The sequence below is a fragment of the Myotis daubentonii genome, chromosome 1 (assembly GCF_963259705.1).
Source record: "Myotis daubentonii chromosome 1, mMyoDau2.1, whole genome shotgun sequence".
Taxonomy (NCBI): Eukaryota; Metazoa; Chordata; class Mammalia; order Chiroptera; family Vespertilionidae; genus Myotis; species Myotis daubentonii.
In genome coordinates, this window is record NC_081840.1 from 46,389,383 (window position 1) to 46,416,125 (window position 26,743).

Consider the following 26,743-nt stretch of genomic DNA (forward strand, 5'->3'; position numbering starts at 1 on the left):
CTGAGTCTAAAGAAATAAGACTCTGTATTGATTCTTAGATTGAGAAGATGTGCCATACTGAGTCTAAAGAAATAAGACTCTGTATTGATCTTTTAACACATATGCTTGCTAGCAGAGGAATTAAGGTTACTCCCAGTCAGACAGAATGTTTTATACAAGAAGTATGTCCATGCTTTTCTGAGGAAGGAAAGGTAAATGTAAAGGCATGGGAGGAGGTAGGCCCAAGGAGCCTTATCCTTAACCCCACTGCAGCCTTTCCACCCCGGGAAAGTGCAGGATTGGCAAGCTCTCCCTGGGGTGATAGATCAGGACTCAGGTAATAGCGGAAAGTGCCAATCCTACTCTTAAAATGGATACAAGAGAGCATTTGGGGTTTTTCTTTTTAATGCCTGCTTTTAAAAAATAAAAATGGGGGAATTTGCCGGAATCCGGTCCATCCTTGCTGCTTGACACAGTCGCTGCAGGAAAGAAACATCTGCACAGCATATGTTTCAAGGGACCTGGCGTATATAGCATACTGTTCTTAATATGTTTGCTCCCCTTAGCGCTGTGTGTTTTAACCAAGGTCACCTTTCCGAGAAAGGTTGTTTCCCCAGGTAGGGATTTTTCCCTGAAGTCAGGGAGGGGATAAAACTCCTTAACTAAGTGCCAGGCGGGTAGTTAATCACTTTAACTACAAACAATCATGCTTAAGCTACATAATCTTTACTCCCTGGAATGGAGATAAGAAACGCCCTAACCTTTGCAATAGAAATTGACAGGATTAAAATCAACTGGTATAAATACGGATGTAACAAGACAATAACCACCAGAACTTTGCTGGAGATCCAGACCAGAACTTGGCTGGAGATCCTGGCTAGGCTGCTGATCAACTGAAAAAAAAAAATAATAATAATAACATACAAAAATAAATAAATAATATACAGCCCTGGTCGAGTGTTTCTGTTGGAGCATCATCCCATGCACCAAAGGGTTGTGGGTTCCATCCCCAATTGGGGAGTGTATGGGAGGCAACCAATCAATGTTTCTCTCTCATATCGATGTTCCTCTCTCTCCCTCTCTCTAAAATTAATAAAAGCTCTAGCCCATTTGGCTCAGTTGATAGAGCATTGGCTTGCAGACTGAAGGGTTTTGGGTTCAATTCTGGTCAAAGGCACATACCTTGGTTGCAGGCTCAACCTGGGAGGCAACCCATTGATGTGTCTCTGTCTCTCCCCCTTCCTTCCACTCTCTAAAAATTAAAAATCAATGGAAAAATATCCTCAGGTGAGGATTAACCATAAATAAAGAAATTGATGGATAGATAGATAAAATTAATAAAAACATATCCTTGTGGGAGGATTTAAAAAATTAATATACAGTTTTACTTCCTGCCATGAAAAGATGTCATTCTCACATTGTTGAATTTACTTATTAAAAAAATTTTTTAGTCTATTTTGTATATATAAGTAAATATTTGGGAGGACATTCACCAAAATGTTAATAGTGCTTCTCTGTAAAGGGATAAGGACTCATATTATTTTTAGTTTCTTCCTAATTTTTGTGTTTTTTGAAATTTTCTTCCTGAGCATATATTATTTTTCTAAAAATAATAAAACTTTATTAGCCCAAGTTCATAATAAAACAAGCAGGAAATACATGCCGGTAGTTAATTGAAAGATTGGACATCTGGTTTCCTAGGATAATACATTTCAGGAGAATACTTGATGATGAGGGGGAGCTATCCTTGAATGATGGCTCATACAGAATATTTTTGATTTAAATATCTATGGAAAGAATTATATGTAATTCGGTTTCATCTTCTCCCTAGCTGTGATTTCAGAGAGAAATGGTGGTAAGAAAATGCTATCATATGTAGATATCATCTCTAAATTATTAAGTGATGTTATGGATGAAAAAAGTGAAGAGATAAAGAAGTACAAATTGGTAGTTACAGAATAGTTACCAGGATGTAAAGTACAGCATAGACAATATAGCCCATAATATTGTAATAACTGTGTATGGTGTCAGATTGGTGTGAGATTTATTGGGATGATCACTTGGTAACTTGTATAATGTTTGATCACTGGGTTGTAATATAATAATGTATGTCAACTATAATTGAAAAATGAAAAATTATTTAAAGTAAAAAAATAGTTAATAAATAAATAAATATTAAGTTATCTTAACTCTGGTTTGTGTTGAAAACCTAAGAATAGAAAAATTCCACTTGTCTAAAGCTGATATCTCTTTTTTGGGTTTCAGGAACCAATAAAATCACGTGCTCCACAGCTTCATTTAGAGTACAGGTTTTATAAACAGCTTGGCAGTGCAGGTAAGTCAAGGCTGTTTTCTCTATTTACTAAAGTACAGATTACTGGAAGCCCTAAAATACGCACATTTTCTTAACTTTACTCTCATACCAGACACATATCTCCTCTGCTTGCTAGTTAAATAAATAAACATAGGTAGGTAAATAAACATAGTTAAAAAGCTACTTGCTCTTTGGCTCTTGGAGGAGCAGTTGAATTGATTGGGCATCTCTGATGCTATTACTGTACCTGTAAACCAACCTTTGAAAGCTTTCACCCACCTGAAATATACCTGGTATGGACTTTTGCTTTTTGGCAGTTTACTTATTCTCTTTCCATCTTTTTATGTATACCAACAGAAAAGAAGAGTGGTTGCTAATTTACAAGCTATATTTTACCATATTGAGACTATATGTCCATTTTAAAGACATACTATAAAATACATGTTCTGAAATACCATAACACTATCATTTTATTCATTTTTCTCATTAATTTGGAAGACCTATCTAAATAATTGTAATAACCTATGATCTTTGAGGATTTAAAAAATTTAAGGTTATAATTTTTTAAACATGCCTAAAAGCTCTAATTTTTTTTTAACCTAATAAAAGCTCTAATTTTTAAAATATCTTCCTGGTTTCCAGAAAAGTATCTTGACTTAGCAAATGTTACGAACCTTAAGGAGGTTGTACCTATAGGATACTTCTCACAGAAGATTAAATCCTTCAGTGCTGGGATTCAGCATTGCTTGATATTAGTAGACATTCCTTTGCTTTGTGCTTTCTTCAGCGTGACAGTTTTATGTGAATGACTGAATGGTTTCTATTTCAAGTATCACTGTTGAAGGTACTATTGAAGGAATTTGAGTTACACTTCCTTAGAATATAGAGAATTCTATAAGAGCCTCTTGGTGTTATTAAAGTTGTTTTATACTCTGACCATGCAATAATCAGCCATAGTCATAACCAAAGCAAACGAGGATAGGCATTTGTCTTTCATTGAACCTAACAAGCATTCTTGCTCACAGTAGCCTCTTAGTATATACTATTTGTTCATTGATGGTATCCTTAAATATGGAGTGTGCCTGGCATAGGATTTAAGATTGCCAACTGAGTGCATAGAACTAAACTTTAAAGTTGGCTGTAACTTTCACCATGATATTTATCACAACTCACTTATGATAAACATATTTGTACATTTTTCAAAAATTTAGGGCACAGGTGAAAACATGATAGATTCAGCCTAACTTGGAAGTTTGAGTGGGCCTAAGGAAAATGATGAGGCCAGTTTGCAGAGGAATGAACCAGATCAGGCCAATGTTCCCTTTTCAATATGGAGCCCCCAAATCTAATGAACCTGTTAATAGGGATGACATCTGTGCTGCCGGATTCATACTATCCCCAAATACAAGAGAATATTGCAGCCTTAGCCGGTTTGGCTCAGGGGATAGAGTGTCAGCCTGTGAACCAAAGGGTTCTGGGTTCAATTCTGGTCAAGGGCACATACCTTGGTGGCAGGCTCCTCCCACGCCCAGGCCCTGGTGGGGGTTGGTGCAGGAGGCAACCAATGTGCTTCTCACTGTCTTTCCCTCTCTCTTCCACTCTCCCTAAAAATCAATGGATAAAGATCCTCAAGTGAGGATTACCAAAAAAGAGAGAGAGAGAGAGAGAGAGAGAGAGAGAGAGAGAGAATTGCAGATTCTTGATGTTTTGGCATTCTACATGCACTAAAAATATTATTAAACTAGAAGCCCGGTGCACAGATTTGTGTACCAGTGGGGTCCCTCAGCCTGGCCTGCAGGATCGGGCTGAAACCAGCTTTCCGACATCCCCCAAGGGGTCCTGGATTGTGAGAGGGTGCATGCCAGGCCGAGGGACCCCACTGGTGCATGATTGGGGCTGGGGAGGGATGCGGGAGGGCTCCACAGCGTGTCCGACTCATCTCACTCAATCCCCACCAGCAAGCTAACCTACCAGTTGGAGCGTCTGCCCCCTAGTGGTCAGTGCATGTATTAGCGACTGGTTGACCAGTTGCATGTCTTCCCCTGGTGGTCAGTGCACTTCACAGCGAGCAGTTGAATGGCCTTAGCATATAATTAGCATATTATGCTTTGATTGGTTGAACAGCCAACCAGATGACTGGACACTTAGCATATTAGGCTTTTATTATATAGGACTAGAGGCCCAGTGCACGAAATCTGTGCATGGGGAGGCAGGGGTCCCTCAGCCCAGCCTGCACCCTCTCCAATCTGGGACCCCTCGGGGAATGTCTGACTGCTGGTTTAGGCAAGATTGGTCCTAAACCAGCAGTTGGACATCCCTCTCACAATCCGGGACCGCTGGTTCCTAACTGGTCACCTGCCTGCCTGCCTGATTGCCCCAAACTGCTCTCCCCTGCCAGCCTGATTGCCCCTAACTGCCTCTGCCTCGGCCCCTGCCACTGTGGCTTTGTTCGGAAGGACGTCTGGAAGGATGTCCATTGTAATTAGCATATTACCCTTTTATTAGTATAGATAGGTCGATCATTGGATGGAGGGAGTCGATGGGAAAAAAGGAGGGACATCCGTAATACTTTAAACAATAAAGATAACTTTGTTTTAAATTTTTAAAAAATTGCCTTTCATCTCTAGCTGGTTAGGCTCAGTGGATAAAGCATCAGCCTGCAGACTGAAGGGTCCCAGGTTCGATTGCAGTCAAGGGCACATGCCCTGGTTGTGGGCTCGATCCCCAGTAAGGGGCGTGCAGGAGGCAGTCAATCAATGATTCTCTCATCATTGATGTTTCAACCTCTCTCCCTCTCCCTTCCTCTGTGAAATCAATCTTACTGCATAAAACAGCTTACTATTTCACAATTTGCTATTTAGTTCCTATAAGAAGGTGTTTAGAAAGAAAGGGAACAAGGTATTGCATCACTTTGTTATCATTGGTTGAACTTATGCCTGAAACTGTTAACACACAGCTCAAAGAAATGGGGTCAGAAACCGGTTGCTTGGTGATGGAGGAAGGTATGAGAAAGACCATAAAGCCATTGCTGCTGTTGAGTGGTAGAAGGGGCAGCATATAACAGTTGTTACAAATGCCTCTGAGCTGGTAACAGAAGGCTCAACAGTGTTCCATGGAAATAAAAAAGGCAAAATTTTGGCCCAAATTTGAAGAACCAATGCTCTGGGATTTCCAACAATGAATTACCCTTAAAGAGCAATAAATTCTATGGCTAGGAGTAGTCAAACAGAGATGGATGACCAATTGTTAAGAAGCAGTTTTTAAAAATATGTTTTTATTTGTTTCAGAGAGGAAGGGAGAGGGAGAGAGAGAGAGATATAAACATCAATGATTAGAAGCACTGATCTGCTGCCACCTGCACAACCCCTACTGGGGATCAAGCCTGCAACCCAGGCATGTGCTCTGATGGGGAATCAAACCTTGACCTCCTGGTTCATAGGTTGGCACTCAATCACTGAGCCATGCCAGGCAGACTGTAAGAAGCAATTCTTGCCATGCAGCAGTGGCTTTATGGTCTTACTCTTTATGGTCTTTCTCTTATCTTCCTCCATCACCAAGCAACTGGTTTCTGTCCCCATTTCTTTGAGCTGTGTATTAACGTTTTCAAGCATAAGTTCAACAACTGATAGTAAAGTGATGCAATACCTTGTTCCCTTTCTTTCTGAACCCCTTCTTATAGGAACTAAAAAGCAAATTGTGAACTGAAGTAAGCTGTTTTATGTAATAAGATTGATGTCCTGTCTCTTAAGGGGAGGGCAGTTTCCAGGCAGAAGTTGAACAGTTATACATTCTGGATGTTGTGAGGCCAATTTGTGCACTGGGTAAAAAGTTAGAATACATTACCTTTTTTTGTTAATCCTCACCCAGGGATATTTTTCTATTATTTTTAATTTTTAGAGAGAGTGGAAGGGAGGAGGAGAGACAGAGATAGAGACACATCGATTGGTTGCCTTCCACATATGCCCAGACCAGGGCATTGAGCCTGCAACCGAGGTATTTGTCCTTGACTAGAATCAACCTGGGACCCTTCAGTCTGAGGGCCAACACTCTATCCAGTGGCCAAACTGACTAGGGCCTAGAATACATGCCTTTTATTTATTTATTTATTTATTTATTTATTTATTTATTTATTTATTTTTATTGCTTAAAGTATTACAAAGGTTATTACATATGTGTCTTTTTTTTCCCCCCGCCCTTGACTATCCCCTGGCCTCCCCCACCCCCCAGCGTCCCATGTCCATTGGTTATGCATATATGCATGCATACAAGTCCTTCGGTTGCTCTCTTATACCCCTCCCTCCTGCCCCCCTTTTAAAGACCTATTTGAACTCTAAGATTGTATTAAAAAAACTTTTTTAAAAATATATATTTTTTTATTTCAGAGAGGAAGGGAGAGGGAGAGATAGAAACATCAATGATGAGAATCATTGATTGGCTGCCTCCTGCATGCCCCTTACTGGGGATTGAGTCTGCAACCTGAGCATGTGCCCTTGACTGGAATCAAACCCAGGACCTTTCAGTCCACAGGCCAACGCTCTAGTCACTAAACCAAACCGACAAGGGTAGTAAAAACTCTTAAAAGCCCTAGGCAGTTTGGCTCAGTGGACACAGTGTCAGCCTGTGGACTGTAGGGTCCTGGGTTCAATTCTGGTTAAGGGCATATGCCTGGGTTGTGGGCTCGGTCCCCAGTAGGGGGCCTGCAGGAGGCAGCGGATCAATGATTCTCTCTCATCATTGATGTTTCTATCTCTCTCTCCTCTCTTCCTCTCTGAATAAATATACTTTTTTTTTAAAAAAAGAAACTAAAAAACCCAAAAAACTCTTAAAGACCACATATTACTGTATAAGAAACATCATGACACAGATATATATTATACCTGGTATCTTCCTCAGTTTCAGAAAATATAAACTTATTTTTTTAGAATTTAATTATATTATAAATATAACCCTGGCAAAATGGACATCCAATGAGCCATGAATCAAAATGGGGACATTATCTAGTGTTTCCCATCATTGGATGGCTGGGGGCAAGGTAGGTTTTTATTTGCAAATTATGGTTTGAACATGGGATTACTGGAGAATTTCTAATTTATTACAAGAAAAACTTTTAAATGTGACTGTAACTATATGTAATTGACTATGAGAAATTATGTTATTTTTCCCTGATTTTTGGAAAGTCAAAGTTTTAGATGTTCTCTGTTTCTAAACCAAATACATTCTTCAGTTCTGCTTCATTCCTTCTTACATCACTGTGTTTTGATTTTTCAAGGTACAGTAGACTTTGGCATTAGACATAATTATGCTTTTCAGATGTAGTTTTTATAGGTTGTTCTGAGTACACAAGATTGGGAGTCAGGGACTTAAATATTGACTCTGGATTCCCTGGAACTTGCCTGCCCTGCTGGTAGCTTTAGTATTGGTTTGGTACAATGATCCAGCTTCACAAGAATGAACAGCAGTTTTTAATTTTGGTAATTAAAGCTGTAAGCCTTGGAATCAGCAGAAGAAAGCACCCTGTGAGTTGTAACCATCTTTCTTATTTTTCTTATCATTTTCTTCAGTCATCAGTGTTGTGTTAATTGTATGATAGTCACCATGGTAAGTCCCAATGGGAATGTTTTTACGCTCTCAGAGTCCTTTTACTTAAGAGAGTATATACATAGTCAACATTTTCCCAGCTCACAGCTGTTTTATCCCATACTAGAGGCCCGGTACACAAAATTCATCCATGGGTAAGGTCTCTAGGCCTGGCCAGCAATCAGGGCCGATCGGGGCTTTCTAGCTGCCGACCAGGGCCTCCCTTCCTTGGCTGCTGGCTGCTGGCCAGGGCCTGCCTTCCTTGGCTGCTGGCTGCTGGCCAGGGCCTGCCTTCATTCTGTGCCACCCCCTGGTGGTGAGCGCACGTCATAGTGAGCAATCGGTCTCCCGGTTGAACTCCCGTAGGGAAAATTTGCATATTAGGCATATATATATATATACACACACACACATATATACATACACACACATACATACATACACACACACACACACTAGTGGCCCGGTGCACAAAATTCGTGCACATTAAAAGGGGATTAATTAGAGGAAGTATTTTTTTTAATTAAATCTTTATTGTTCAGATTATTACATTTGTTCCTCTTTTTTTTTCCCCCCATAACTCCCCTCCTCCCAGTTCCCGCCCCACCCTCCGCCCTCACTCCCCACCCACTGTCCTCATCCATAGGTGCACGATGTCTCTTCCCACATCTCCCACACCCCTTTCCCCCCCAAGAATAGTCAGTCCATTCCCTTTCTATGTCCCTGATTCTATTATAATCAACAGTTCATTCTGTTCATCAGATTATTAATTCACTTGATTCTTAGATTCACTTGTTGATAGATGCATATTTGTTGTTCATAATGTGTATCTTTACCTTTTTCTTCCTCTTCCTCTTCTTAAAGGATACCTTTCAGCATTTCATATAATCCTGGTTTGGTGGTGATGAACTCCTTTAGCTTTTCCTTATCTGTGAAGCTCTTTATCTGACCTTCAATTCTGAATGATAGCTTTGCTGGATAAAGTAATCTTGGTTGTAGGTTCTTGGTATTCATCACTTTGAATATTTCTTGCCACTCCCTTCTGGCCTGCAAAGTTTCTGTTGAGAAATCAGCTGACAGTCGTATGGGTATTCCCTTGTAGGTAACTGAGTTTCTTTCTCTTGCTGCTTTTAAGATTCTCTCTTTATCTTTTGCTCTTGGCATTTTAATTATGATGTGTCTTGGTGTGGTCCTCTTTGGATTCCTTTTGTTTGGGGTTCTCCGCGCTTCTTGGACCTGTAAGTCCATTTCTTTCACCAGGTAGGGGAAGTTTTCTGTCATTATTTCTTCAAATAGGTTTTCAATATCTTGCTCTCTCTCATCTTCTGGCACCCCTATAATTCTGATGTTGGTACGCTTGAAGCTGTCCCAGAGGCTCCTTACACTATCCTCACATTTTTGGATTCTTTTTTCATTTTGCTTTTCCGGTTGGATGTTTTTTGTTTCCTCGCATTGCAAATCATTGACTTGATTCTTGCACTCCTCTGGTCTGCTGTCGGGCATCTGTATAATATTCGTTATTTCAGTCCGTGTATGCTTAATTTCTCGTTGGTTCCCCAATATAAGATCGAGGGTCTTATTAGTTTTCGTGTAGATCTCATTAAGTTTATCGACAGCTTCTAAACAGTTCTTGAGAGACCTTAAAAGTGTGGTTCTGAACTCTATTTCTTCCATTGACAATTTTGTCCTGTTTCTTTGTCTCCGCATTTTGTTATGCTTCCTTGGTGTACCCCCTAGTGGTCTTTGTTCGCAGTCTTATAGTTAAATCTTGATTGTTGTAGCTAATTCCAGGGAGGGTTTGACCTCCAGGCCAAGTGGCTATGAGAATCAGCTGTGTCAGCAGTGAGAGAACTTCTGTCCTCTAGGGAGGTGCTAATCTAGCCTTTGCCTGAGGCTATCCGGCAAATGCCTCTGTGCAGGGCTTGGGCTGGGCGGGTCGCACAGGATCAACAGGGTGGGCCGGAGAGAGCAGTTATGGCAGCTCTCAGTCCTGTCCCCAGGGGCTCTGCCTCTCTGAGTCCCAGCACCCGCTGCAAAGCTGGGAGAGAAAGCTGCACTCGCTCTGACCGAAGCCAGACAGTCCCGCTTCTCCCATTTGAGTCTGGGTCCCTAAAGACTCGCCCGGATCTGGTGCTCAGAGACTCCCTCCCGATTGAAAACAACAACCGCGCCCTCCGCCGCCAGCCCGCTCCGCGCACTCCGCACCTCAGAATTTGACTTCAGCACTGCGCCTCCTCTGAGTGTCCGTATGCGTTTCTCTTTCCTCCTAGTTGTAGGACTTCCACTCAGCCAGCGTTCCTGTGGTTCTGGGTGATGTCCCTTCCGTCTTTTAGTTTCACTTTTGAAGTAGTTGTTCAAAGCAGCAAACTCCGGCGTTAACCTATGCCGCCATCTTGGTTCTCTGTTCTCATTCCTTTATTTGGAGAATTCAGAGGAAGTATTTTAATATTGCTATTTGCCCTTTCTTTTTTTTTTCTTTTTTTTAAAAAAATATATTTTATTGATTTTTTACAGAGAGGAAGGGAGAGAGATAGAGAGTCAGAAACATCGATGAGAGAGAAACATCGACCAGCCGCCTCCTGCACATCCCCCACTGGGGATGTGCCCGCAACCCAGGTACATGCCCTTGACCGGAATCGAACCTGGGACCTTTCAGTCCGCAGGCCGACGCTCTATCCACTGAGCCAAACCAGTTTCGGCTGCCCTTTCTCTATAATGGAAGTGTCAGAGATGAAAGAAAATTAGTAAAATGTATATGAAAATCTTCCTCCTGTCAGAGTTTGGGGCACACCACGGGACCCAGGGTCAAGTCCCCGCCCACCCACGTGTGCCTCAAAATCGCACAAGATCCAGATCTGGCCAGCCACCCCCCCTTCCCCCCCCCCCCCCCCCCGCATTGGGCTAGATCCAGACCTGGCTGGTCCCACCCTTGTTAAGCCCCACCGGGTGGGGAGCACGCAGCCTCAGGTCCCCTGGCCCAGCGCCGGGGCAGGGTACCCGGCCTGAGGTCCCCCAGGCCGGGGTGGGGGGTGTGCCTTGAGGTCTCCTGTCAAGCCCCACCAGGCAGGGGGCACAGCCTCAGGTCCCCTGGCCCGGTGCCATGTTGGGGGCACAGCCTCAGGTCCCCTGTCAAGCCCCGCTGGGAGGGGGGCGCAGCCTCAGGTCCCCTGTCAAGCCCTGCTGGGAGGGGGGCACAGCCTCAGGTCCCCCGTCAAGCCCTGCTGGGCAGGGGGAGTGGCCTGAGGTCCCCCGGCCCGGGGCAAGGAGTGCAGCCTGAGGTCCCCTGTCAAGCCCCGCCAGGCAGGGGGCGCGGCCTCAGGTCCCCCGGCCTGGCATCAGGGCAGGGGGTGTGACCTCGGGTGCCCTGGCCCGGTGTTAGGGTAGGGGGTGCGACCTGAGGTCCCCCATCAAGCCCTGCCAGGTGGGGGGGGCATGACCTGAGGTTCCTTGTCTGCCGGGGTCCAACCCCAGCGGGTCCAGGGGTCCCCAAAGGTGTGGACGGAGTCGGTGAAGAAGGAATGACACGGAGACAGTGTTCAGTTGATCAGCAGCCTAGCCAGGATCTCTAGCCAGGATCTCCAGCCAAGTTCTGTTCAGGATCTCCAGCGAAGTTCTGGTTAGGATCTCCAGCCAGGTTCTGTCCAGGTTCTCCAGTCAGGTTCAGTCACCAGGTTCTAGTCAGGTTCTCTTGTCAATTTCTGTAGTCAGGTTCAGTCCAGGATCTTTTGCCATGTTCTCTCCAGCGAAGTTCTTCTGTCTCCAGGCTCCGTGTAGGTTCTGTCTTCTGAATTCTGTCTCTAGAGAACGTTCTGTGTAGGTTCTGTGCCTAGGTTCTGTGTTCTGAGTTCTGTGTCTTGCTGTCTTGTTGCATCTGTATTTATACCAGTTGATTCCAATCCTATCAATCTCTATTACAAAGGTTAGGGCGTTTCTTATCTCCATTCCAGGGAGTAAAGATTATGTAGCTTAAGCATGATTGTTCGTAGTTAAAATGATTAATTACCCGCCTGGCACTTAGTTGAGGGGTTTTATTCCCTCCCTAACATCAGGGGAAAATCCCTACCTGGGGAAACAACCTTTCTCGGAGAGGTGACCTTGGTTAAAACACAGCGCCAAGAAGGTGAGCAAACATATTAAGAACCGTATGCCATATATGCCAGGTCCCTTGAAACAAGGATGGACCGGCTCCCGGCACTTGTCAAGCCCTGCCGGGTGGGGGCCACAGCCTGAGGTCCCCCAACCTGGCACCAGGGTAGGGTGCATGGCCTGAGGTCCCCCATCAAGCCCTGCTGGGTGCGGGGCGTGGCCTGAGGTCCCCCGGCCTGGAGCCAGGGTGGGGGGCACAGCCTGAGGTCCCCTGTCAAGCCCTGCCAGGTGGGGGGCGCAGCCTGAGGCCCCCTGTCTACTCCCAATGGGGTGGGGAGGCGCAGCAGCCTCAGGTCCCTGCTGATTGCTCTTTAAGGCTCGTTATGGGAACTCGGCCTCCACTGTGTTTGCAGCCATCTTTGTGGTGGAGTGATGGTCAATTTGCATATTCCTGCTTTATTATATAGGACTTATGGCCCGGTGCACAAAATTCGTGCATGGAGGGTGGGTTCCCTCAGAACAGCCTGCACCCTCTCCAATTGGGGACCCCTTGGGGGATGTCGGACATCCCTCTCGCAATCTGGGACTGCTGGCTCCTAACTGGTCACCTGCCTGCCTGCCTGATTGCCCCTAACTGCCTCTGCCTGCCTGCCTGATCACCCCTAACTGCCCTCTCCTTCTAGCCTGATCTCACCCCCAATGACCCTCCCCTGCCAGCCTGATCTCACCCCCAATGGCCCTCCCCTACTGGCCTGATCTCACCCCCAACTGCCTCTGCCTGCCTGATAACCCCTAACTGCCCTCCCCTGCTGGCCTGGTTGCACCCAGCTGCCCTCCCCTGCCGGCCTGATCTTGCCCCCATCAGCCCTCTCCTGATGGCCTGATCTTGCCCCCAACTGCCCTCCCCTGCATGTCCGGTTTCCTCAACTGCCCTCCCCTGCCGGCCTGTTCTCGCCCCCATCAATCCTCCCCTGCTGGCCTGATCTGGCCCCCAACTGCCCTCCTCTGCTGGCCAATTTGGTTCTGCTTGGTCGGTTTCTATGCCAGTCAGTGTCTAAAGCTCCACCTCCTAGGCAGCTATTGGCTCCTCACAGCACCCAGATTTGGTTCTGATTGGTTGGTTCCTATGCCAGTCAGCATCAAAAGCTCTGCCTCCTAGACAGCCATTGGTTCTTCACAGCACTCACATTTGTTTCTGATTGGTCGGTTCCTATGTTATTCAGTGTTTCTGGGCCTATCAACGGGGCCTGATCAGGAAGGTCGGGCTCATCAGCAGCCTCAGTGGAGGCCTCCAGAGAAATGGAGGCGCAGCTGCTGGCCAGGCACAGATAGGAAGAGAGAGGTAAGTGCTGATCTACAGCTGCCACAGAGGCTCTAGATCAGTCCCTGCTTCTCTCTTCAGGCCTCTCTCGGGGCACGATTCGCAGCCCCCTCAGCAGTAAGTGCTAGGTCACCTCGCTTGCAGCCACAGTGCTGGGTCCCTACAGCAACCCAGTGCTGACTGCAGGACTTCCGGTTGGTCTGCCTCTGGTTGTAACTGGTCATTACAGATCCAGGGTTTTTATATATTAGGATAACTACTACTCACTTTGCTTGTATTCTAATACACAGGAACAGGATTGATGGATGACAGGTTTGCAGCAAAGATAGGCAAAACCAGTGGGCTAAACAACAGGAAGCCTAAACATAAGACAGTATGAGCAGGAAGGTTCCTAGCTAGACATGAGCTGGCCACGTGATAATGGCCTAGTATAATATATGGTAATTAAATAAAAGATAAAGAAATAGAACCAAGTATACAGCAGAAATGACAGAAGGGAGGGAGAGGAAATGAATTAGAAAGGACAGAAACAAATGAAAGAGAATGGAGATAGGCAAATGGCAAGAAAATAGGACTCTAGATATAGAAATGAGAATGCAAGTAGATAAAATATGGTGGAGGCCTCTGATTTAGGAAGAAGGAGCTATACAGTTGCCTTCTATTATTTTTCTCAGAAATAACTATTTCTTAAGAACAGTAATTTTGAACAGTAGCTCCGACATTTTTAATAAATAACCTACTTTAGTACTTTGACTGAAAATTCCCACCACTTCACTTAGCATTTGGACCAGGCTGACTATAATATAAATGGACACTGCAATAATCTCTTTGCTTCTGCACCCTTCTTAATTATATTGAGAGATCCTAATAGTAGTGGAGGAACTCATCTTGCTCTGGTTAAACATTTAATTCCATTTCTATGTAGCAACCTGCCTGGGAAAAATTCTCAAGGGCTGTAGGAAAAAACAGCTGATCTAACCCTGAGCTGCCATGTCCTGGCTATCCAGCAGCTATTCTAATCTGCTAATGACCATTCTGCTTTGGCTCTCTTACAAAGGATATGTTAGTTCTCAAATAAAAAAAAAAAAAGACAGCAAGATACTTATTGAAATTTCATAATGTATCAAAGCCCAGGCAAAATCTCATTGAACAGAGAATGCAAGTGAACTTAAGTACCCAGTAGGTACTTTATATGTTATTTTATTTTTCCCATTTTTGAGCACAGGGAAGTTTAGTAACTGACTTACCCCAAGGTCACACAATAGGCAAACTATGTGTTTTTTTGTTTTGGTTTTTGTACAATAGATTCAATGCAATTCCTATCAAGATACCCATGGTGTATTTCACAGAACTAGAACAAATATTACAGATTTTTGTCTTGTGTGTGCATATATATACATATACCTAGCAGATGCCTGGGCCCTTTAACCCATTACCCCTTACCTAATCATAATAGAGTGGTGGAAGAAAGCCATAAAAATACTTAATTGAAGCGAAGGCCCAGAACCGCCCTCTAGTGTGAAAGAGTAAGATTTTCTGTTTCACCGGGTGCCCCCAAATTCTATGCCATAGAAGGCTGCCTTTGTTATCTCTAAAATGTTTTGTGGCCTTTGGTGATCTAGGTTTTTAAATATTTCTTTCCAAAACAAATTAATCATTTATGTTGAATACATGTGCCATCTATACAACTGAGAGGCTCAGAGCTACCTATGCAAGCCATTTTAACCCACTGAAACCTTTATGTTGTGACTAAAGAAAGGGTTCATAGAGCTGATTGGGCTTTGCAGTTTTGGAGTTTCTGGGAGGGAATTGTTTTATATGTCATCAAAAAGCATAGGAGATGCCAGTTGGTACCAAAAGAAGAGCTTCAAATCTAGGCAACTGTTAAATTAAAAAGAACATGGTGCTCACTTCAGCAGCACATATACTAAAATTAGAATGATACAGAGACTAGCATGGCCCCTGTGCAAGGATGGCATGCAATTGTGAAGTGTTCCATATTTTAAAAAATATTCAAAAAGAATATGGTTCTGCTTCAACAAAGGAATAAAGCATAAATGTGAAGAAAATCATAAAGTGTGAAATTGACAAAAACCTTCGATAATATGAACTTCTTGAGGAGTGCATTGTAAACAAGCTGGGCAAACATAGGAAGCGGTAAACAGGAAATTAAAAATAAGAACATCCGAAGAGATACTGGAAAGATGGGAATTTTACTTAAAATATAAGTGAATCATATAACAAGAGTAGTTGGGAACAAGTAACATGCCTCAACTTAGATATCCAATACTTAGAAGTGCTTAAAAGAATTTAGAAAAAACGTTGGTCTCCAGTTAGGCAGACATTTTTTTAATGAGAAGAAAGGATAAAGTGGTGATCTCAGTAAAAGAAAGTAAAATCTGGACCCTTTCTTGTCATGTATAAGTTTTCAGAAATCTCTCTGCCAGGGGTATTATAGATGAAGAAGACAAAAACCACTAAATTTAGGGAAAATTGATCTTTATTAGTATAAAAGAGCAGCCTTGAAATTGCATTTTGACGACTATGGAGATTTAGACACTTGCCATCTCTAAGTACAGGCAGTGTGAGTAAGTGGAGACAGCCAAGAATTGGAGCGAGGAGAAAAGTTTAGTCCAGTTTTTCCAGCTGTTTCTTTGTGACTTAGGTGTTAACCATGTGCCCATGCCTCAGTTTCCTTTTTCATACAACAGGAAAACCTGCTGTTTCTTACCAGGTTTGCAGACCTGCTGGGGTTGGATGAGGTAATGTCTGTAAAGGCCTTGAATTCTTAAAGGGAAAAGTGCTATGTAAACACAAGGCAGTATTGTTTTACATTGAAACTGAAGATCTAACTTTCCTGTAGAAATGGAAATATCCTATTTACATTTCTCATAGCTTTAAGAAATATCAGAATGAAGAGATAACAGTTTCATTTTTTTGAAGAATTTCTGATGGGTTCTAAAGCAATGGTCACTTTGTACTTACCAGTTCTTTCTCTCACTCAATGCAGCAGAATTCTGGCTACTGTGAACCCATCATATCTGTGATCTTGAGTGAGGTGTTTGTTTCTTTCAGAGGAGCTGAATGTGGTCAGGTTGAAATAGAATTATTCTCATTCGAGCCTCCTTGGTGAAAAGGAGTACTTTTACTTCCATAGATCCATAGCCTTTTATGCCAATTTGGAGGGGACACTTGGCCACAGCTATCTTGAACCCCAGAAAAAAAGATAAAATTGCCATACCTATTTTTGTTCTGTAAAATTGAGTTGAAACTATTGCTCAAGGACCAAGCCAACTGGTCCCGTTAATGTTCGGTCCTTACTAAAACTGCACTTATTTATGAATCCTCAAAGGAAGCGGTGTTACTAGTGCCAAACTACTGAAACATCATAAATAAGGCTTATTGTTGTATGGGAATGTTAGTGAATATCAGTGCCCTCAAAGAGGAAGGATACATAAGTTGGTTGGGCATTGTCCCATGCACTGATGAGTTGCAGGTTCTATTCCCGGTCTTTATTTGCTTATGCCAACAATTCTTCATTAACTGTGTTAAGGAAGCAGAATAAAAATATGAATGAATAATTTAAGATATTAGAACAAAGTCCCTCAAATTATTTCTATATGGATATGGTATACAGTTAGAGACATGTATATTTACTAGTACTTATAAACTCCAAGCATCTACTCTGTGGTAAAAATTCTAGAATATAAGCCCCTTGAGTTTCAGAATTATGTTTGTTTGTTATCAGTGTAGTGGCTATAGCATTGCAAATTGTCAGTGGCTATTTATTGCAAATAAATAGCCCATCAGCAGCTAAAGAATTATGTAGATGCAATCAAATTTTAGGAGGGATCATAGCTTGTCAGCTGTTTGCTTAGCTCCATTCTCAACAGTTGCAGTTCAGGAAAGGTAGCAGCACTCTAGATCTCATACTCTGCTCCCTAAAAAAAAGAGTAATTTTAGAGAAGGAATTTTTAATTATCCATGTGCAGCTTGGCTAAAGAAAAAATGTTTTTCCAATTGAAAAATTTTGTAAGTTCTGGAGAAAATATCACTGAAGGTTTGGAAAAATATATAAAAGAAAGATTTACTTTCTCCACTTAGCTACTATTATCATGTATATTTCATTGGTCTTTTTTATTTCTATATTTTTCATTAAAAATGTTCTGATTTAAAGATAAGATTGGGAATCTGTTTATCAAATGGAAAGGTATAAATTTCAAACAGTGTTGAGATTCTTTTAGCTTTATTACCCAACTAGAGGCCCGGTGCACAAATTTGTGCACAGGTAGGGTCCAGCCGGCCCCGCCCCCAATTGTGGGGGGAGCCCAATTGAGGGTGGGGCCGGGGGAAGGGCCCGATTGAACTCCAGGTCGAGGGGACACTTTGCCTTTTAGCCTTTTATTATATAGGATATGGATTTGAGAGATGAGATAATAAAGGGGTAAGATGAGTTAAATGTCAAGTTGAATATTACGATTGAAAAATAGTTGAAATATTGAAAATATTCTAGGAAGATAATAAAAGAATTCTAGAAAAGAAGTCAATGGGGCCTATCTGTGTGATAGTTTGTTATATTGAGGCACTGACACTTTGGGGACTTGGTGGCCTAATTTGAGTCTAGAGCAGCCATGGGCAAACTGCGGGCCGGATCCGGCCGGTTTGAAATGAATAAAACTATTGAAAAAAAAGACCGTACCCTTTTATGTAATGATGTTTACATTGAATTTATATTAGTTCACACAAACACTCCATCCATGCTTTTGTTCCGGCCCTCCGGTCCAGTTTAAGAACCCATTGTGGCCCTCGAGTCAAAAAGTTTGCCCACCCCTGGTCTAGAGGCTTTATTCAAAATCCTAAGATACAGTGGGGCCTTGACTTACGAATTTAATTTGTTCCGTGACGGAGCTCATAACTCAAATTACTCGTATGTCAAATCAAGAGTGAACGAGTGAGACACGTGATGCTGGGCTGATGTTGTGGCGTTCACTGTGATGTTCGCTGCACCACCTAGCGGTGGGGTATCTGAAGCTGGCTCGTAACCTGAATTTTAGCTCGCAACTCAAAGCAAAAAATTGGCCGAGAGATGGCTCGTATCTTGAAAAACTCGTTAGTCGGGACACTCCTAAGTCAATACCCTACTGTACCTCTAAGAACACCATATGTCAGTTCATTGGCTGCTGGGATAACCTAATAAACATTCAAATAATCAGACCACCACCCAGCTGTCAAAGATCACATGTACTAGTTTTTAGGTATCCTATCTAATAAAAGAGAAACATGGTAATTAGCCATACATCCGCTACCCTTCCCATTGGCTAATCAGGGTGATATGCAGATTAACTGCCAGCCAAGATGGCGGCTGGCAGCCAGGCAGCTTGAAGCGAACATGAGGCTTGCTTGCTTCAGTGACGGAGGACTCCAACGTTCCCCGCCTGCCGCTGCTGGCCCCTGAGCTTGCAGTTTGAAACATTGTTACAAATATAGAAGCTAAACAAAACCCCAGAAACCTGCTTTCAGCCAGCTGGGATCTCAGAGCTGGAGTTGAAACAGTGTTTCAATTATAGAACCCAAACAAACCAGATACCTGCTTTCAGCAGCCGAGGCCTAAGAGCTGGAGCCAAGCCTCAGAGCTAAAGCTGGCCCAGAATAAAAAAGAAAAAAAGGAGCGGTTGGGAGCTTCAGTCACCCGCCAGCTTGAAAACAGCCCTCAGCCCCTCACCCAGACTGGCCAGGTACCCCAGTGGGGACCCCCACCCTGAAGGGTGTGTGACCAGCTGCAAACAGCCCTCAGCCCCTCATCCAGGCTGGCCAGGCACCCCAGTGGGGACCCCCACCCTGATCCAGGACACCCTTCAGGGCAAACCAGCCAGCCCCCACCTGTGCACCAGGCCTCTATCCTATATAGTAAAAGGGTAATATGCCTCCCGGCACCGGGATCAGTGGAGCCACAAGGCCTCCCGGCACTGGGATCAGAGTGACGGGGCAGCGCCCAAACCCCCTGATTGCCCTGCGGCTCTGTGTGTGACAGGGGGTGGGGCCACAACCTCCCTATCTGCCCTGCTCTGTTTGTGACAGGGGAAGGCGCCCCAACCCCCTGATCAGCCCTGCTCTGTGCCTGATAGGGGGGAGCTCCCCAACCCCCTGATCGCCCTGCGGCTCTGTGTGTGACAGGGTGTGGCTCCCCAACCCCCCTCCCCCCACGGGCCCTGCTCTGTGTGTGATGGGGTAGAGCCATAACCTCCCCATCGGCCCTGCCCTGAGTGTGACAGGGTGCGGCGCCCCAACCCCCTGATCCACCCTGCTCTGTGTGTGACAGGGGGCGGTGCCCCAACTCCCCTATCGGCCCTACTCTGTGCATGACAGGGTACCGAGCCCCAACCCCCCTGATGGGCCCTGCTCTGTGAGTGACAGGGGGAAGCGCCCCAACCCCCTGATTGGCCCTGCTCTGTGCGTGACGTTGTGGTGCCACAACTTCCCCATCGACCCTGCCTTGGGTGTGACAGGGGGCGGAGCCCCAACCCCCCAATCGGCCCTACCCTAGCGTGACTGAGGGTGGCATTGCAACCTCCCGATCCGCCTTGCTCTGTGCATGACAGGGGGAGGCGCCCCAACTCCCCAATCAGCCCTGTTTGAGCCCGACCAGGGGCTGCATCTAGGGATTGGGCCTGCCCTCTGCCACCCGGGAGCAGGCCTAAGCCAGCAGGTCGTTATCTCCCGAGGGGTCCCAGACTGCGAGTGGGCACAGGCCGGGCTGAGGGAACCAAACCCCCCCCCCCGAGTGCACAAATTTTTGTGCACCTGGCCTCTAGTCTATATATATAAATGCCTAAGTGACTGGAACTACTGGATGACCAGTCGCTATGACGTGCACTGACCACCAGGGGGCAGACACTCAACACAGGAGTTGCCCCCTGGTGGTCAGTGTGCTCCCAAGCCAACCTCCCGTGGTCCCTCCCCCTGGCCCCTGGGCTGGGACAGGGAACCAGAGGTGGGTGGCAGCGGATGCGGCCCTTTTCCCAGGGGGGCTGAGGGCCAGCTCCCTCCCCTCCTTGGGGCCAGTGGCCAACGTCCCATGCCCTGTCCCTCCCCCTGGCCATCAGGCCCCAATCAGCCTGGGAGCTGAGGTGGCGGCTCAGCAGAGAGGGTAAGAGGGGAGAGGAGGCGGGGAACCACTAGTTGCCAGGGCACAAATGATGGTGGCTGCAGCATCCGTTCCTTACACGCCCAGCCCGCAACTGTCGCTTCCTCTCTGGCCTGGCCCTGTTCAGCCTGCCCCGGGTTGGCCCTGATTGCTGGCCAGGCCTAGGGACCCCACCTGTGCATGAATTTCATGCACTGGGCCTCTGATCTTATATAAAATGCTAAGATTTCAAGGGTGATAGTTTTCCTAAGAACTGTGATATGTGAGGTCAGGAGATAAAGTTAGCACACAGGCGAAAATCATGCATAATCAGCCTTCAAAAATCCCTTAAATTGCCTATAAGAATAAAGTGCAATCTAAATAGATTTGTGTATTATGATCAGGTTTAGTAAGTAAGTGCTGCATAGCATGAGGTATAGTATATACAGTGGTACAGAGTTGATATAATAAGGTATATATCTGCAAAATATTTTATGGTAGTTTTTTATTTTCTTAAACTTTTTTCAGCCAAACATATATTATTAAATTTGAGTAGGTAGCCCAGCTGGTGTGGCTCAGTGTTTGAGCATCAACCTATGAATCAGGAGGTCACAGTTCATGCTCAGGTTTCAGGCTTGGTCCCCGGTAGGGGCCTGCAGGAGGAAGCCAATCAAGGATTCTCTCTCGTTTCTCTCTTTCTCTCTCCCTTCCTCTTTGAAAGCAAAATACATTTAAAAACAATTTTTAGTAAGTAAATTTGGTTCTTATGCCATTTCACATAATAGTCTTCCATCATTTTACTAATATTTTTGAAAGGTTTAACCTAGTGCCAGGGTAGCTAGAAATCTCTTTGTTTTCTACCTGTAAGCTCCCAAAGGGCAGAATCTGTATCTTACTAGTATTTATCTTTTGTTTTTTTCCTTCCTTCCCTAAAGCACCTAATACAATGTCTTGCACATAGTGAGTATTCAGGATACGTTGGTTACAGTGGAGGAAGATGAGCAGTTATATGTGTCTTAGTCAATACTATTTTTTAAAAAATATATTTTATTGAATTTTTGCAGAGAGGAAGGGAGAGGGATAGAGAGTTAGAAACATCGATGAGAAAGAAACATCGATCAGCTGCCTCCTGCACATGCTCTACTGGGTATGTGCCTGTAACCAAGGTACATGCCCTTGACTGGAATCGAACCTGGGACCCTTGAGTCCGCAGGCCGACTCTCTATCCACTGAGCCAAACCAGCTAGGGCGTCAATATTATTTTGATTACAAATAACCGACTCTATTCCAGTTAGCTTACATCTAAAAGGAGGATTTACTGGAAGTTCTCGGGGACATGGCATGGAACCCAGGAAGGAAATATACAGGTCTCACTGGAGATTAGAACAGAGCACGTTTGCCTCTAAGAACCAAGACAACTGCTCTCTGTCCCTGGCTTTTGGTGCAACTCTTCTAGACTCTGACACTTTGACTCTCTTTCTGCTGAGGGCCCGAAAATTCCTTGCCTCAGCTTTTGTTAGCCCTCTTCATTTTCTTCATATTACCAGCCTTCTCGGCTTCTCCTTACATTTAGTAGGAAAAGGTCTCTCATGTAGCCCCTTTCAATTTAAGCACCTGGAGAGACTGACTTGAGCCCTATGTCCAAATTGCAAGTTCCTGGAAATGAGACTGGCTGATTCTGCTTGGAACAGCTTTTCAGTACTAGTCCAGGTACCTTATTCAAAAGGTACAAAGCCATGTAAACTTTACCACTCAGCAGAGAGCAGGTTCTCCAAGAATATGGCTTTGAGAACTGGGAGAAAACAGTTATTAGTGTGACAAGCTTACAGATGTTACTTTTTTTTTTTCTCTTCATGTAACACTTGCTAAAAAGCAAAACATTTTTCCTTAAGACAATTCAACATCTTGAGATTCTCAAAGTGGGGAGTAGAGCCTGAAAACAAGTGTGGTGTCCTGGCATAGGGCAGTGAATCCCAGAAAGAAAACTGCCGCTTTAACAACTAATTGTGCTTATGTTTATTGTACTTAACCATCAAGAATATCTTAGGAGAACGAAAAGAATAATCTTAGGGGAAAAACCTGCTTTGGGCCAGTGTTAACAGAGGCAGACCTTCTCATACTTTGCAGGGGTCTGGAATAATGAATTAAGGTGTAAGCCACAGCTGTCAAGCTTTCACCCTTGAAGGACCTGCTCCTTTCAGTGTGAGTGGCCTATTTGAAATAAGTAAACATGAAAGCAACAGCAGAAGCCTCAGATTCAAAACAAAAAGGTCTAAAGTTCTGTTCTCTGGGTAAAGGGTGAGGAGGATGTTTGAAAATATCTAAGCCTTTGTGTGTATTCTTTGCAGAAGGAGCAGCACCAGTGTCACTGTCGTTCCTCATAGGGAGCAGAACCTAAATATAAAAGTGTGCTTGAGTTTGTGAATCAGTAGCAAGAACCTGAAATTGATATAAGAATAGTATCTCTGCCGTATGTGTATGGAACAAACTTCAGACAGTGAAAAGTGTGGTGTGGTCACCATCTTTTCCTTTTAAAGAGTATGTGTGCATGTTTGTTTTCAAATTTACCTACATTTTGAAAGGATATTTAAATGCTTCCCTTGATATTACAACATAAGTCCAATCTGTGACTAATGCTTAATTTTGTGAGGAAAAAATAGAGTTGTTTCATGTAGTGGGCTTGGAAAGGTGTTATTCACACAATACTAATAATGGCTAGTCTTTAATGGAGCTAATTTAGTGGCGATAATACCATGAATTTCTATCTGTTCTTCCAAGGATGAAATATGACCTTGAACTTTATTAACTAGTTGTACTATTTAGCCAAAAAAGGAACACTTCTGAACTAGGATAAATTCTATGATTGTGTCCTTTATGTGTATTTTTCATTATTTAGAGCAGTGAGACACATTTCTCATATTATGGCTAATAAGGTACTCTATGGTACAGTGAAATATAAGCAAAAAAGTTCATATCTAATGCTGTAAGAGACTAGCTTATCTGTTAGAGCCAAACCCTGTGTGGCTCTTCTCTGCCCCTTAAAACTTTCAAATAGCTCTAAGTCACATGATGCATATAGAGTATTACCTGTAATCACATACATAAAATTTGTCCCTCTCCCTTTGGGGAGAGAAGGGAAGGAATTCTATTTTAAATGTTTTGCTGGTGAAGACTTGTTGGGCCAATAATTTCTTGAATTGCAAATAGAGTGTTGTGAGTTTATTATAGAAATTGGCCTGCATACAACACACAGTAACACAGAGCACTAACACCTTTTCGGTGTGTTGTTTTGCAAAGTGCAGAAAACTGCTGGAGATGTTTGCTCAGTGTGAAGGCAGAATATGTTACTTGGATTTTGTCTTTAAGGAATTTCATTAAAAATAGAAGGTTAGGTTCCAAAAATAAACTCAAGTAACATATGTAAGTGGACTGGGCTGGAGAATGGTACTGTATAGTGCTTATGAAGGCAAAGGTTTGGCAAAGGTCAATCACTGAAGCCTGTCAGTCGGAGCTTGCTTATAAATAGACACAGACCCTCTGGGCTCTCATGCCATTCTAGGACATTTTTTTCTTTCTTAACTCACACTTCTCTTACTACGTACCTGCATGTTTCCCTTTTTTCCATCTTACAGCCATTCTTTTCTTTTTTTAACATTTTAAAAATTTTTACTGATTTCAGAGAGGAAGGGAAAGAGAGAGAGAGAAACATCAATGATGAGAGAGAATCATTGATTGGCTGCCTCCTACACAACCCACACTGGGAATCGAACCCACAACCTGGGCATGTGCCCTTGATCACAATTGAACCTGGGACCCTTCAGTCCCCAGGCAGACACTATATCCACTGAGCCAAACCAGCCAGGGCTTACAGCCATTCTTTAGACATTAAGAATGGCTTTGTGATTAGAGAATGCTTATTTAAGGATTCAAAGATCCATGAAGTTTCGGTCCAAACTAAGGGCTAGAGTAAGCTTATTGACCATTATAGGACTGACCACAGTCCTCAATCATTATACCTCCTAACTTGTAGTTTGTCAGGATTAATCATTAAGAAGAAAGTTAACATATATTTAATATCCCTAAAGCTATGGAATGAAAAAGATGAGTGCAGTGAAATATTCCCATGGGTTATGAGAAGGTGGAGGCATGGATCCACTGTTTTGTATTTAAACATTTTAAAAATATATTTTTATTGATTTTAGAGAGGAAGGGAGAGGGATAGAGAGAAACATCAATGATGAGAGAGAATCATTGATCAGCTGCCTCCTGCACGCCCCCTACTGGCAATTGAGCCTGTCACCTGGGCACGTGCCCTTGGCTGGAATCGAACCTGGGACCCTTTAGTCCGCAGGCCGATGCTCTGTCCACTGAGCCAAACCGGCTAGGGCTGTATTAAAACTTAATGAATTTTTTCCTTATGTCTATAATTGTCATTGGTGAGAAAGAATATTTTCCTCAAGTTTCAGTAATGAACTACATAAAATAGATAACTCCCTACATAAAGATAGATAACACCATTCACCTACTTTTTTTTTTATCCTCACCTGAGGATCGAGAATATTTTTTCCATTGATTTTTAGAGAGAGTGGATGGGAGAGGGGTGGGAGAGAAAGGAGAGAGAGAAAACATCTCAATGTGAGAGGAACATATCAATTGGTTGCCTCCCGCTTGTGCCCCAACTGGGGTGAGGGATTGAACCTGCAACCAAGGTATGTGCCCTTGACCAGGAATCAAACCTGAGACCCTTTGGTCTGCGGGCCAATGCTCTAACCACTGAGAAAAACCGTTCAGGACCTTACTATTAAAATAGTTATCTATTTGCTAGCTAAGCCCTACTCTGTATGTAGCATATAACTTATCTATAAGCATGTTTAAGACAAAGATCAACAAAAAGGTTAATTTTTAACATTTGTGACCAGTTCTATTATCATCTTTCCACAGCTCCTAAGCAAGTAATTTATATTCCACCCCTTAAAAGAAGAATTTGTTAGTTCTGTACACCTCTGCATTCTTTATACTTTCAACAGTTTGGCACACTTTTAACTTTTCTCTCTTTCTTTATACTTCATACTAGAGGCCTGGTGCATGAATTTGTGTATAGGTGGGGTCTGGTCACCTGCCACGATGGGGGTCGGGCTGGTGGGGGGAGAAGCCAAGGGTGGTTGGCTGGCCAGCCCTGCCCCCAATTGGGATGGGAGGGCCAGTTGGGGGCCAGCCTGGCCAGGGGGAGGGACCGCAGGAGGTTGAACATGTAAAAGTAAATCATACTCCTTCTTGAAATTTTAGCCTCATAGCTCTCAATAAAGCTTTCCCTATTCCAAATAATTATAAACCAATTGGGCCCCCATCAGGTCGGTTGGCCACCGCAGTGTGCATCACAGCGACCAGTTGTTCTGGTCACTTGGCTTTTATATATATAGATTGCTTTAATTCATTCCTTACTAGCCCATAGCGGTCTCTTACTAATGATAATTACCTCAGTTATAATACAAGGAGATAATGTTTTCACTAACTAAAACATAATGAGCGTCATCTGTGTTGATAGCATTGCACTCATTAATTTGGGAGTCACAGAGTTATAAATAAGATGGTCTCTGCCCTTCAGGAGACTAGAGCCTCATTAGAAGGAAAATTTATAATATCAGTAGGAGCTCAGTGCACGAATTTGTGCACCTTGAAAGGAACTGTGGGCCGTGAGGCTGCAGTGGCACAGGGGTGGGTCTCGACCCATCCTCCATGCCCCTGCCTGGCCCCTCCCGCCACGCCCCCAATCCCCTGTCTGCCGGCAGTCCCGCTCCTGCCGCCACCACTCCTACATGCTGACCGAGCCAGCCCCACTCGCGCCCACTGACAGCGTGGAGCAATTGGGGTTGGCACCTGCAGCAGGTGTGAGTGGGACTGGTCCTGTCAGTGGTGTGAGCAGCAGCTGCTGCCCTGATTGCCTCTCAGGAGCAGGGGGAGGTGGAGAAGCCCTCAGGAGTGATCAGGGCGGCAACCGCTGCTCGCACCCACTGACGGTGCCGAGCAATTGGGACTGGCGCCAGATGCCAGCAGCGGGTACGAGCACCTGGTGGGACTGCACCGCACAGGAGCAGAGAATTTTCAGTAACCACCAGAGGCTCGCCCCAGTGACAGTGACCAGTGCCCTACCTTGGTCTGGCACCCCTGCTCACCTGCTCCACCATCTGGCCACAGCCAATGCCCACCGTGTGCACCCCCTGGTGATCAGCGCACGTCATAGCGACCGGTTGTTCTGCTGTTTGGTCTATTTGCATATTACGGTTTTATATATATGGAAGTTTTGAAGGGAAAAAAGGTTTATAATTATTTGGAATAGGGAAAG

General features: G+C 44.1%; 1 protein-coding gene and 1 non-coding gene across 12 annotated transcripts in view; both read left to right on the plus strand.

Moving 5' to 3' along the window:
- The window catches only part of CSNK1G1 (casein kinase 1 gamma 1), a 162,447-nt gene that overhangs the window by 71,513 nt on the left and 64,191 nt on the right, over nucleotides 1–26,743 (plus strand). For all 11 annotated transcript variants that reach the window (XR_009453118.1, XR_009453117.1, XR_009453119.1 and 8 more), the window contains one exon: nucleotides 2,245–2,314. Coding sequence is in view for 6 of the 11 variants with exons in the window: in XM_059699064.1 (XP_059555047.1) it covers nucleotides 2,245–2,314 (70 nt within the window). In the remaining 5 variants the exon portion in view is untranslated. The remainder of the gene's footprint in view (nucleotides 1–2,244; nucleotides 2,315–26,743) is intronic.
- On the plus strand, nucleotides 15,181–15,282 carry LOC132224021 (U6 spliceosomal RNA). The gene has a single exon (XR_009450579.1). It is a non-coding gene; the product is annotated as a U6 spliceosomal RNA (small nuclear RNA).